This window comes from Perca fluviatilis, chromosome 16, assembly GCF_010015445.1.
Source record: "Perca fluviatilis chromosome 16, GENO_Pfluv_1.0, whole genome shotgun sequence".
NCBI classification, from domain to species: domain Eukaryota; kingdom Metazoa; phylum Chordata; class Actinopteri; order Perciformes; family Percidae; genus Perca; species Perca fluviatilis.
In genome coordinates this window covers 26688773-26701152 of record NC_053127.1, presented here as the reverse complement: position 1 = coordinate 26701152, position 12380 = coordinate 26688773, and the positions used below count along the sequence as shown (strand labels likewise).

General features: G+C 37.1%; 1 protein-coding gene across 2 annotated transcripts; it reads left to right on the top strand.

Annotated features, from left to right (window-relative positions):
- Window positions 1-8111: 8111 nt before the first annotated feature.
- Window positions 8112-12268, top strand: gng3 (guanine nucleotide binding protein (G protein), gamma 3). 2 transcript variants are annotated; one of them, XM_039777603.1, is made up of 4 exons: window positions 8112-8246; window positions 8375-9102; window positions 9980-10079; window positions 12122-12268. In XM_039777603.1, the coding sequence occupies exons 3-4, from the start codon at window positions 9981-9983 to the stop codon at window positions 12248-12250; spliced, it is 228 nt and encodes a 75-aa protein (XP_039633537.1). In that variant the 5' UTR covers window positions 8112-8246; window positions 8375-9102; window position 9980; the 3' UTR covers window positions 12251-12268. The 2 variants fall into 2 exon arrangements, with proteins under 2 accessions (XP_039633537.1, XP_039633538.1); XM_039777604.1 differs by lacking the exon at window positions 8112-8246 and having other exon boundaries at window positions 8368-9102.
- Window positions 12269-12380: the final 112 nt, after the last annotated feature.

The window sequence follows — 12380 nt, the reverse complement described above, 5'->3', positions numbered from 1 at the left end:
GTATAATATACTTGTTATACTGTGCACATATGTGTACATGTGCAGCGTATATTTTGAGATTTGGTTTAAATTTTAATTCACAATTTGAGTGAAATCAAACACATCCATGAAAAGGACATAAACACAGGATTAAATACAGAAGCGACATGGCTCTATGGATGGAAATGTTGGTAGGTTTGTCCACCACTTTGGTCCTGAATGAAATATATCAGCAACTATTGGACGGATTGCCATGAAATGTGTTAAAGACGTTCATGGTCCCCAGAGGACGATTTGTAAAAACTCGAATCCCCTGACCTTTTATGTAGCACAATCTACACGTCAAAATGTCTGTTTATCCAATATTTTAGTTTGTGACCAAATACCTGCTAATGCTAAGCTAATGTCATTTCTACGAGCCTCAGCTGTACTTTAGTGCTAATTTGCAAATGTTAGCATGCTAACACACTAAACTAAGATGTTAAACATATACCTGCTCTATGACTATATATGTTAGGATGCTGAAATTAGCATTTAGCTCGAAGCACCGCTGTGCTTAAGCCTGCTAGCATGGGTGTGCACACTTCTTTCTTGTTTAAGGCATACACATAAAAAAAGATTAATTAAATTATTAAATTTTACTGTGCATATTAACACTGTTGTGATACAAATCTGCACATTTTAACAGCCTGCATATGTTTCAGTTGCAAGATTTTAGTTGATTTTAACTCAATACGATAAAAATGCTGGACAGATTGCTTTGTTTTTTTTGACAATTCTTTGGTGTGAATGGCTAAAGAATAATCAGTTTAAATTCAGTAGCATCTATATACTGTATATGTAGTTGATCTCATGATGTGATGTCAAGTATGTTTTTAAATAGAAATGGTTGACAATATTAATACTGAACAACAATGATGTCTATTACAATGTCAGTAATACAGACAAAGTTATAAACCACATCCACTGATGAATTAGGGTACTTTTGTATTTATATGTTTGCTTTTGAGGTAAACTATCTAAAGTTAACATATGAAACACTGCATTTAGAATATATTTGGACCTTGTTTAATTTACCTCTTCATAAAACAAAATATATTGTTAGCGTACCTGGGCTTTGGGCCATATAAACTTTAGGAATCTAGAGTCAATCTCAGACATATAAGCCCCCCAAAAAATGCATCTATAAATAATCTTGTAAAAGAAAATATTATGCAAAACGTCGAGTAAATACGCTTCAGAGAATCTGTAACAAGTGTCAAGAATATTATCTCAAATATAAACAGGCCTCCCATGCATCAACGACTTCCCAGAAAAGAACGAAGTTTAGAAGATTTAGGCAGCAGCAACATCCACCCCGTGGAGTTACATGGATATAGATGACAAGAAATGTGATGTGTGTGGAAATTGAACATTGGTTTAGATGTGACTATACTGTGTTGGCATGACGTCAAACTCCCAGCCAGGCAGAACAGTTGTGCAACACACCAGTTGCACTAACTGCATAAAGAGGTTTGAGGAGGTGCTCAGTGGACAAACTCAGGCACATGTACTTTCTCTTCCATTTTTTACATGCTTGATTAGCACTCACTCCAATTAATCTGGTTCTTGTGTTGGTGAGATTGACTGATTTTCCCATCAAGTGATTCATTTGCCGTCTTGTCTTCTCTTTTGTTGGTTATAGCTGAATATGATAATGTTATCATAATAACATTCTAAATTGTGCAGTACAAAAACCTGATGGCTGGATTGTGAAGTTGTTCTCCATGTTAATTTCTAGTAAACACACTGGAACTGGCTCTTTTCATTAAAAAAAAAAAAAAAAAACAAACTGAGAAAATGATCCTTCTTGGGAATGTCTGTTGTTTAAATTTGTTATGATTGTTTCTGTGAGTGCGCTGAAAGCTTTGGGGAACTCATACATCCTAAAAAAAAACATGCACTGTGATAGGCTGAAGCTCACACTGCCAGATCACCAGCACTCTCTGAATGAAGTCAGCAGTGTCTATTTGGAAAGTATTGAGCAGTGACATTACCATCAATACAAACGGCCAGTTGCAATTGATGATTCAGATGATCACCCCACCCAGATCTGCTTCGCTCATCCTTACATAAGAGCTGGTTTGGGATTCACAGCTGTGTGATTGAGCACCCGGGGCGGATCGATCAGTAAGAGAGGTTAAAACAAACTCACTGCCAGCCAGGCAATAACTACTGCAAAATAAAAAGCATGAGCAGCGTGGGGCACTACTGTATTGTCTGTATTAAACTGTGAGGGCGAGGCTTGTATTTCATAATGACTCATCGATCTCTAATTTTGACAAATCTGAGTGCAAGTGTGGATCTCAGGATTTGCTGTTTAACACTAATCCATATTTTCATTTTTAGCCATGCTAGGGGCGTTGCTCCGGGGACGGTAATGTCACTATATTGATCCACCACTTTGGTCCAGACTGAAATATCTCAACAACTATTGGATGGATTGCCATGAAAGTTTGTACCAACATTTATGGTCTTCAGATGATGGACCCTATATACTTTGGTGATCCCAAAAAGTCCCTACCCTGACTTTTCCTCTGGTGCAACCACAAGGTTGATATTTGTGGTTTTTAGAGAAATGTCTCAACAGCTACTGGAATTTGGTACAGCATATTCATGCCCCCCTCAGGATGAACTGTAATAACTTTGTTGATCCCTTCACTTTTCATCTAGCGCCATCATCAGGTAAAAGTTTAAATTTGCTCCTACAATCATAACAATATTGGTTTAAAAGCAAATACTTGCTAAACTAATGACATCCCCATCAGCTGCAGGTATGCAATGTTAGCCCAGCAAATAGCCTAGCGTCAAGTGAAAATTTTCTACAAAGTCACAAAATGCTGTGATAACATCTCCCTGAAAACTTATTAGACAAAGCCATTTAGTAGTATATAGGAAACAGGTTTGCACAGGAAAATCTGTCAGCAACAATCTAATTATGAAACAAATCATAATGTAGCCAGTGCATGCATGCCCCTAATTAAATCAATATAACAATTTCTGACATATTTATTGGAGATTATCCTGAATGTTTCCATAGTAATGTTTTGTTGGCACACACCTGCATACCAATTGCTAGCAAATCTGTTGTCATCTCCAACGCTGCTCTGGTGTAAATTATTTCTTCACTACATTGCATTTATATAAAAGGAATGTGTCTGTAATTATAATGGACTGTGGTTCGATTCTGGAGATGATTGAGATGCAGCAGCTGTTAAAAGCCCCTAGTCATCATCAGACATTAACCCTCAGAGTCCCACAGATAATGAATCATGCATTTTGTTCTTCCATAACAACACCACAGCTACCGTTGAGCTTGAAACCCGTCCAACCTTTCAGTGTCTGTTAGCCTTGGGGTCCAATCATGGAATCAATGGCCCAAATGGGTGGAAATGAAAATCAACATTGTTTCATTATTTATTGACTTCAACCTCGATGTAGAGAACTGCACTGCAATATGCTGCATGGATTCAAATCAAAATGTCAACAATGCATTGACCGGGTCACACAAGTTTGGTTTGAAACAGCAGTTTGTTTGAGAGGGCAATGATAATCTGACAGCGTCACACAGGTGGATAACAAGAAAGCTTTGAGGTCTCATTATGACTTCCATTTATTCTATGAGACGTTCTAGTCACTAAACTCTGTAGTATTTACCAAACTGTATAAATTTGTATTTGCGTCACATAATAAAGCTTTTTGTTTTTAATCAAGTGATAAAACTCAGGCTTTGAGGTTTCCACACTTGAAGGCTCAAGTGTGCCACGGCATTAATTTTGTTCAACCTAATTAAGTTTGAACTTATTTATTAATTAAGTAAAAAGAAACGATTAAGAGTGAATTAGTTGTAATATTTATAGCATATTAGATAATTAAACATACATTGCTAGATTTATATATTAAGCATTGTGCACTCTTATTTTGGAAAGAGTTTACTTATCTTGTACCTAATAAATACGTTTCCACAGCTCATCTGCTTTACTGTTTACACTTTTAACTATGACATTATTATCATTAGGGCAGCATATTATTAAATGGCCGATTTGCTGGATGTCATGCACCCACACTAATTACACCAGAGCATGACCTGCTGAGATGAAACAGGAGGTCTAGTGGACCATCTGGGGAGCGTTTTAGACACGGCCCTTGAAGCCATGTACTGGTTTGTACCTGCTGTCACTGTTTTTCAGAGTTTGTGCCAGGACAATAATTTTTTTTCACATGGATTAAAACTGGTTCTCAAATTAGAAGCAATGCTGCCAAGTCTCTGCTGAATTTAAATTTGGGTTTCAAGTGTAGATGTGTTGCCTGAAACCAATCTGCTCAGCAGAAGAATATATATAAAAAAAATTGGCCTAAAAACAATCATGAAAACCAGGGATAGTAGGCTACAGCTGCTATTCAAACAGCAGCCACAGGAGAAATCATCGTTTATTATTCTATGTGCTCTCATTTTATTTTGAAACTGAGATACAGAGCTAATTATTGTATATTGTGCATGTACAGAATGGTGAGCATTTACCTTTCTGCAGTCATTACAACATAGCAGTATATAACCCATAAATGGTTTATAATACTCTTTAAGCCAAAATCTATTTTAATTGGCTATTAATGTATTGGTCAACAACTATAACCCTTCCCATGAAGCATCCAAAACTGGTGTATTAACAGGAAAGGAATGCTAAATAAAACATATTCATAAGTAGTTGAATTAATGTATCAATAACCAATTGATAAGACTTACATTTTTAAGGTTCACTTACTTGGTTTTTCCAGAACTTTTAACTGTGACAACAGAGCAAACTCTTTCATGAAGAGGACTGTGCGATGGTTGTTGTGGTTGAAAGCTCCAGAAAATCTACTAAGTGGACGGTGAGTTAAGATTTAGTTTCTGTCAAACTGTTCATATATGTGTTTACAACTCCTGACATGTCATTATTTATTCTGTTATTAAACATTCATCAAATGTTTATATGCTGGAGTTTTCATAATATGAACTAGTTGTTGAGAAATACATTTATAAATACTTTACAGCTGCTTAAAACTACATTATAGTGAGTTAAAAGCAAATTGTTTATGTACTGACTATAAATGATAAATACGGGGTTAAATTAAGTGTTAACTGATAAATTGATACAAGTTTTCTGATCTTATTTCTCAAAGTGAAATGAACAGTGAATATGTATGGTTTTAGTACATATTCATATGATTAATATTGCATGACAGCATCTATATTAAGGCTCTGAATCAAAAGGGGTTTTCAGATTTTTAACAATTCAGATAGGGATGCACCAAATCCAGGATTCGGGTTCGGCCGAATATTGGGCTTTTTGACAGGGTTCGGTTTCTGCCGAACCGTAGAATTTTTTTCCACCGAACCAAACCCTACGCTTGCACTACACGCGCTAACTCTGGTCAACGTAATGACTCGGCCGTTGACGTAAGTGGACCGTTAAATGCAGTAGGCTGTGAGAAAGTGAAAATGGAACTCGGGAGCACAAAAAGTGTTGTTTGGCAGTACTTTCATTCAAAAGAAGGCCATTCAAGTCCAGCTACATGTTCAATTTGCAATGCCGATTTGTCTCGTGGTGGCGAGGACCCTAAACGTTACAAAACATTGCCACTGTTAAAACATTTGCATATGCATAAGAATACGAGTGGTGCATGAAGGAATCTACCAGACAGCAGCCAAAATGCAGCAACTTCAGGTACGGCAAAGGAAGGACAGTCACAGCTACAAACTTGTGTTAACCATTTGTTTACTTCATTAATGTGTTTACTGTGTTAATGGACTGAGGACGGGAGTAGGATTCGGTATTCGGTTTGGGATTCGGTATTCGGCCGAACCCCAAAAATCTGGATTCGGTGCATCCCTAGTATTAGTACTGCTATGTCGTACCGAGTGCACACATGTTAAAGCCAAGACTGCTCCATATGAAAAAGCTGTGCCAGACCCAAGGTTGTTCTAGCCATGTTTGTTTCTGTTTCTTGTGCAATTCTGCCTCCTGTTCACTTGTTTTATCAGCAGACATTTGACGGCTCATAACAGGAAAAGTACAGGTGAAATTAATAACATTATTGGCTGCACAACCTTGGTATTGTGTATCTTACCGGGATACATTTGGGACACAATTGGAACAGAGCTATCGTTTATGTTATTACTTATACCTGTGCTACAAAAAAAGACTTAGTGATGTAGGACACCTTTTACAGTTTATGTTACAGATTTTATAAACAGGACTTTGAGTATGTTTTAAATATAATTTGGTATTATTGGATTCCTGTTTAATATATATAATAATAATAATATTTAATAATAATTTTATAATATATTGTCAATATATATTACTATAAAAATAAAAAGTCTCTTACAGCTGGAGATACATTTTTAGCTCCTTGGTTATGAACCATGATCAAATTATTGTAGGTGCAACTCGGTTGTAACTTGCTCTGAAATCCATGATTTTCTGCCTCAACTTTAGCCTGCAACTGGTTTGTAAAAAGTCACTTAAAAAGCTCTCTGATTCGCAACTTGTTAATCAGTTGATCTGGTCCAAACATCAAGACCTAATCATTAAGAATAAAGCTGCCAAACTTCATTTGGCACTTGAAAAGCTTGTTTCTTAACACTGACATTTCACAAAATGAATGAGACATGTCATCTCTCTCATTTTCTACAGAAAAAGGTGAGGTCAACTTGAGTCACATGGGTTTATACTGGATTACCTCCCTTAAATGTTCTGTAAATTGTACTATCATTTATTGCTGTCTACTGTTTCTGTAAACAAAGTTATTATTAAAATTAAAATAATTTGATTTGAATGTTTACCTCAAAAGAAGCTGGGGGTTCACATATCTCCTGACTGGTTTTTCAGGAGCAGGCTTGTTGTTACAAAGTGTTGTCGGTTTTTACAAAGTGAAGGATGCAGTCAAACCTGCCAGCATCATCCAGCAGATGGAGTCCTTAAACTGCAGCCTCAGTTTATAAATCCAAATATACTGCTGTTCACTCTGCTATCGTGAAGTTCCTCTGCAGTCCCTGGCAGAGTAATAATAAAGATTAAAATCAGTCAATGCAACACAATAAAAAGCTAAATGTTGAGATAAGGACAACAGTGTGTGAGCAGCTCTTTGCTCTCTGATGTTTACACCAAGCTGCAAAAGCTTCACCGTCTTACATTACAATTTACTAGAAGATTATCCTTTCATTTGCCCTTCTAACATTCATAAAAACATTACATGTTTTTTTCATCTTTTAGTGAAATGTTAACTCCCATCTTTAATAAACAATATTACTGGATTATAAGAACTGGCATGCTGTCTACAAGAAAATAGGGGTGGAAATCACCAGAGGCCTCACGATACGATATTATTGCGATTTTAAACATATTGCAATATTCTGCGATATATTGCAATTATTACCTTTTTTTTCAACTTCAAATTTTTCCCAATTTCAAATGATGTCCCCAAAAGGAAACTTTGTCAACATGTTTTATCATTTCTTTGTTTGTTCCTCTCACTTCAATTTCATTGCTGCAGAATGGGATTGACAAGCAGACAAACTGACCAATACATATTAAAAGATTGATACTTGGAATATGTGTATCGATACAGTATTGCCACGGAAAATATTTTGATACTACTACTATAAAAGGACTATATAGGCTAGTTTACGTTGGTTTGGTGGACTCACCAAACACCTCTTGATAATTTTAGTAAGCTCTTGTTATTTGATTATACAATTATGTTGAAATTCCCCAAAAGATAAAAAAAGAACAGAACAAGAAATGTTACTTAGTGTATAAAATGTTCTCAATAAACCTCACCACCAAACACAAAGCTACAAATGTACATTCAAACGTTGTCTTTCATTATATGTATTATTGTACATAGGCTAGGTTTAGATTATTTTTATACAGGCTATGGTTTTGCCCCAGTGAGCCAGTTAGGCATTTACGACGGCAAGAACGAAGGACAAATAAGCAAGAACGCGAAACTGCCTCATCGCTACCAGAGATATTACAACCAAACGAGACGTCACCGCCGAAAAAGACAAGTGCGGGACACAATCATAGCGCCATTAAGCCGAGCAAACGCTAGCCTAGCAAAGATGGCGTCGGGCCGTTTTTGAGACTTGAGTTGCTTGTTGCCGGTTACCAGCCCGACCGTCTGCACGAGTATCCTCGGAATCTCCACGATGTAGAAGATGTATCACGTTTTAATGGGAGGTACTTTTGTCAAATAACCTTTATTCTATATCTACACAACTACAAAGGATTGTTATTAATTCAGACAGCGTTAAGACCTAGAAAGAGCTGTTGTGGGCGTAGTGTTAATTAAGCTCTTCTCTCCACAGAGTCTTTGGTCTAAAAGCATCGTAAGAGCCTGGCTACTGACAAAAATACATCCACTCTGCTTTCCCGTCCGTCCAAGACATTTCATTTTTTTTTTTCATTATTCTAGTATGCGAGAATTCAGACATTACTTTCATCTGTAGCACAGTCTTTGAAAAACCAGCAGAACATTTTTACAATTTCAACTGTGATGTAAACCACTAAACCAGACTGGAACAGTCCCCATAGCAACAGAGGAGAGGGTGGGCATCACAAAAGGCAGAGAGAGACGTAATGATGCAGGCCACTTCAGTTCACATCCCAAGCTCTATGTGATCTTTTAGCACTAAAAACCAAAACCAAACCACATAGACATCCTGTTCCATCTCAGAGATTGAAACCTGAGAGATGTCAGTTGGCCCTAATTTTTCCAGCACAAAAATGGTACGATCCACCCTCATTAGAAAACCTTCACCAAAGGCTTCCCCCTCCCTCCATCTGGCAGGTACCACTCACTGCCGAGGGGGTGATCCTATCCATCCACCACAAATCTAGTGCTCATTGTGGCAGAATTGCAGTGCACTGGGCTTTACAGAGCAGGGTACCATCCAGGCTGTTGTCTGTGAGGGGTGGGGTCCAGCTACACTGAAACCACCAAACGTAAGCTTACAGAGGGTCACAGAGAGGCAGAAAAAGAGAGAAAATAAGAGAAGAGGGGGGAAGACTGCACCTGAAGAGGACTATAATACGGGTAAGGAGAAAAGGGGGTGGATGGTGATAGAAGGAAAAAGACAATGTAGAAAGGTCCAGAACGGTTCAAATAGATTTGCTCTTTTGCTGCTCTGCTTTTTCCCCGTTGACAATCCGTCTTACTTGATTCCTTTTCCATCTGTGACACATTTTCTTCAGTCATATACACATTTAGTCATCATTTCATACATGTCTGTATTGCTACAGTGCCTATTTCATTCTACGTTTGATTTGTCTATGGTTACTGTATTCTTGCTTGTAGTGGGAGAATCTATGGGCCATGGTGAATAAATCTGACCATTTGGTCCAGTTTGTTTCTTTTGCATTTGATAAAATATATATGCTTTTGTTCCCATGTACTTTGACATAATGTAGCAGCTGTGCCAATTCTACGACACAATGTTGACTGATATTTATACTTCATTGTTGGAGACTGACCGGTTTCATGCTTGCTTTGCAGCCAAAGCTGCCAAAATATATGAATAACATATAAATACTATAATTGTTGAGCATAGCTTTCATCATATATGACATCATAGTGCTGTATAATGTTTTGTCTTAAAACTCTTAGTTCACACATATAGTTCATTTAAAACACCCTAGAGTCATGTATTGAAACTCTAACAACAATTAATAACCCTAGGTGTCTGAAAAGGAAATATACATTTAAACGTATTGCAACCTATGAACATTATTTATACTTTCTTTTTGTAGAATACATTTAGTCAAAGAGAAGAATTGTATTTCTAGGATTAATGGATGAATAATTTCTGAAGAAGCAGGGCTATATGGAAACTTCAATTAGAAAAAGATTTACAGAATGTATTTCCATCCAATTCAAAACCATGTAGCCTAAATGTTGCTGTGTTTGTGGCCAGGATGAAAGGAGACACCCCAGTGAACAGTACAATGAGTGTCGGTCAAGCCAGGAAGCTGGTGGAGCAACTGAAGATAGAGGCTAGTTTCTGCAGGATAAAGGTAAGACAAGCCAGACACTGATATGAATCATAATAGTGTCATGTGCTAAAACACGATACAAAGGGGGAAATAGAAGCAGTTGATGAGTAAAACAATACAGTGGATTAAATGACATTGCCTATCTTAATTTGACTTTCTGAAAAAGCTAAAGTCCAGACACTGTACTGCCCAACACTGGAATCTGTTTCTATGTTGCAGTAAGTACATGTCCACACAAATCATAATACTACCACCACACTGGTTTCCAATGATTGATACAGCTGCACAAGCCAAACCTGCCCTCAGATAAAAAAAAAGTAAAGGTTACATTTTGCAGTTGATCCTCTTTTTTACATTTAAAGCCTCAAATCAAAGTTGAAAGGACAGCACAAATGCACTTTATGTCAATGCTTTCCATTGGACAGTTTCCAAATGCTTTCGGCTTCGGTCATGTTCCTAATGGCATCAAAAACACCTTGCAGTGAAACGTTGCCCTCTTAAAAAAGAACTATCCATTAGTGTAGTAAAAAAAAAAGAAAAAGTAGGGGACAAACTTATATATAACATATAATGCATATATATAATAATCATGTTTTAGAGACAGTATTCAGCTGCTGTCACCTCTGGCAAAGCATAAGTTTATAGGGGGAGATTGTGCTGAGGGTTTTGTCCTGAGAGAGACATGAGAAAACATTTTGAACCAGCAGCATTCACAACGATTAGTTGCGTCCTTCTCTTTACTCCAAGACTTTTTAAGAACCAATACCTTTTAAGCAATTTAATGGGAACCTTTAAAATATTTAGATAGAAATCCATAAAGCAAAACTAGAGGTATTCTATGACTTTTCATTTTTATATCTTCATTTCTATTTTTTTATTTTTTTTAAACTGAAAAGAAATGTAAACCCAAACATTTATGTACTGATTAGTGTTGTCTTCATTAGCCAAATTTGAGTGGTCACTGAAAGACACTTAAATGTAAGGCTTAAAACCCAAGACTGTGTAAAATGATAGGGTGAGGGGTTGTAAACGGTGTCATCATTATGAAATATTATGACGACTTCACCGTGTATATAATGACATGCATGGACCTCAGACAGAAACAAAGGATGTAATACATTTGCTCTAGCCATCTGCTGCCATACTGGGAAAAAAAGATATTCTAAAGAGCAGAGTTCCAAATGAAAGCTGGGAGATTATACCCATCATTACTAGAGCCGTAAGACAATACACTAATGATATTTATGAGGGTCATACAGATAGTCCTCTAAAACACATCTTCTTATATATGCAAGCTAAAACTATGAGCTAAGCTAAATCTGTATGATCCTGAATACACTGGTATGTAGGGTTGGGCATCGTTTGGATTTTAACAATTCTTATTCCAATTGGGATTCTTCCTTTCGATTCCGATTCTTTGATGGGTGAAGTTGAAACGGGTCACATGCTTATTTCACAACTAAGAGGAAAGTTTTATTTTGATTCAGTGGTGGTTTGCAATTTTACAGGGCTTTTTCAACATAAAATAAAGTCACACTAGAGTGCCACTTACTGTGCTCCAAGGCGGCAACCCAACAAGCGCCTGGCTGCTTTGGAAACCACAACTTTTGCATGTAAACTTTGGAACCCATGATCAGATTTGAAACCAAATCCTCCAAACGATTCCAATAAAGAAACGATTCTACTGGAATCGTAATTTTTTTAAACGATTCCAAGTAGGAATCGGTTCTCGATGCCCAATCCTACTGGTATGTTTATATTCTGCAGTTAAATAAACAGCTTTACCTGCAGCACATCCGATCCCACAACGAAAAAGTGGACAAAAAAAAAAAAGGTACATCGTACAAGTTAGTACATACTGTACTGTACAGCCAGAGAATATGAAGACAACCAAAGATGAGGGTTTCTAATGTGTAAGAACATTGCAAAAGTTTAATCAGAGACTGATCGATCTATAAAATCAAAGGACCAACTTTGACTTTATTTGTGTAATGAACTAATGGTTGAAAACTAATGTAACCTTGTTTATTAGTCGCCCTTATTCTGATCATCTTCATCTCCAGGTGTCAAAGGCAGCAGCCGACCTGATGGCGTACTGCGACGCGCACTCCTGCGACGACCCCCTGATCACCCCCGTGCCCACCTCAGAGAACCCTTTCAGGGAGAAGAAATTCTTCTGCGCTCTGCTTTGAGCTCAATCAGGGATTGTTGTTATTTAAACGCTAAAAAGCGTCAGTTTTATATTTAAAATTTTTTTAACCTAAAACGTGTCTCAGTGTTAGAGGGGATGAACAAACATAGCTTGAAAACAAAACCCAAACC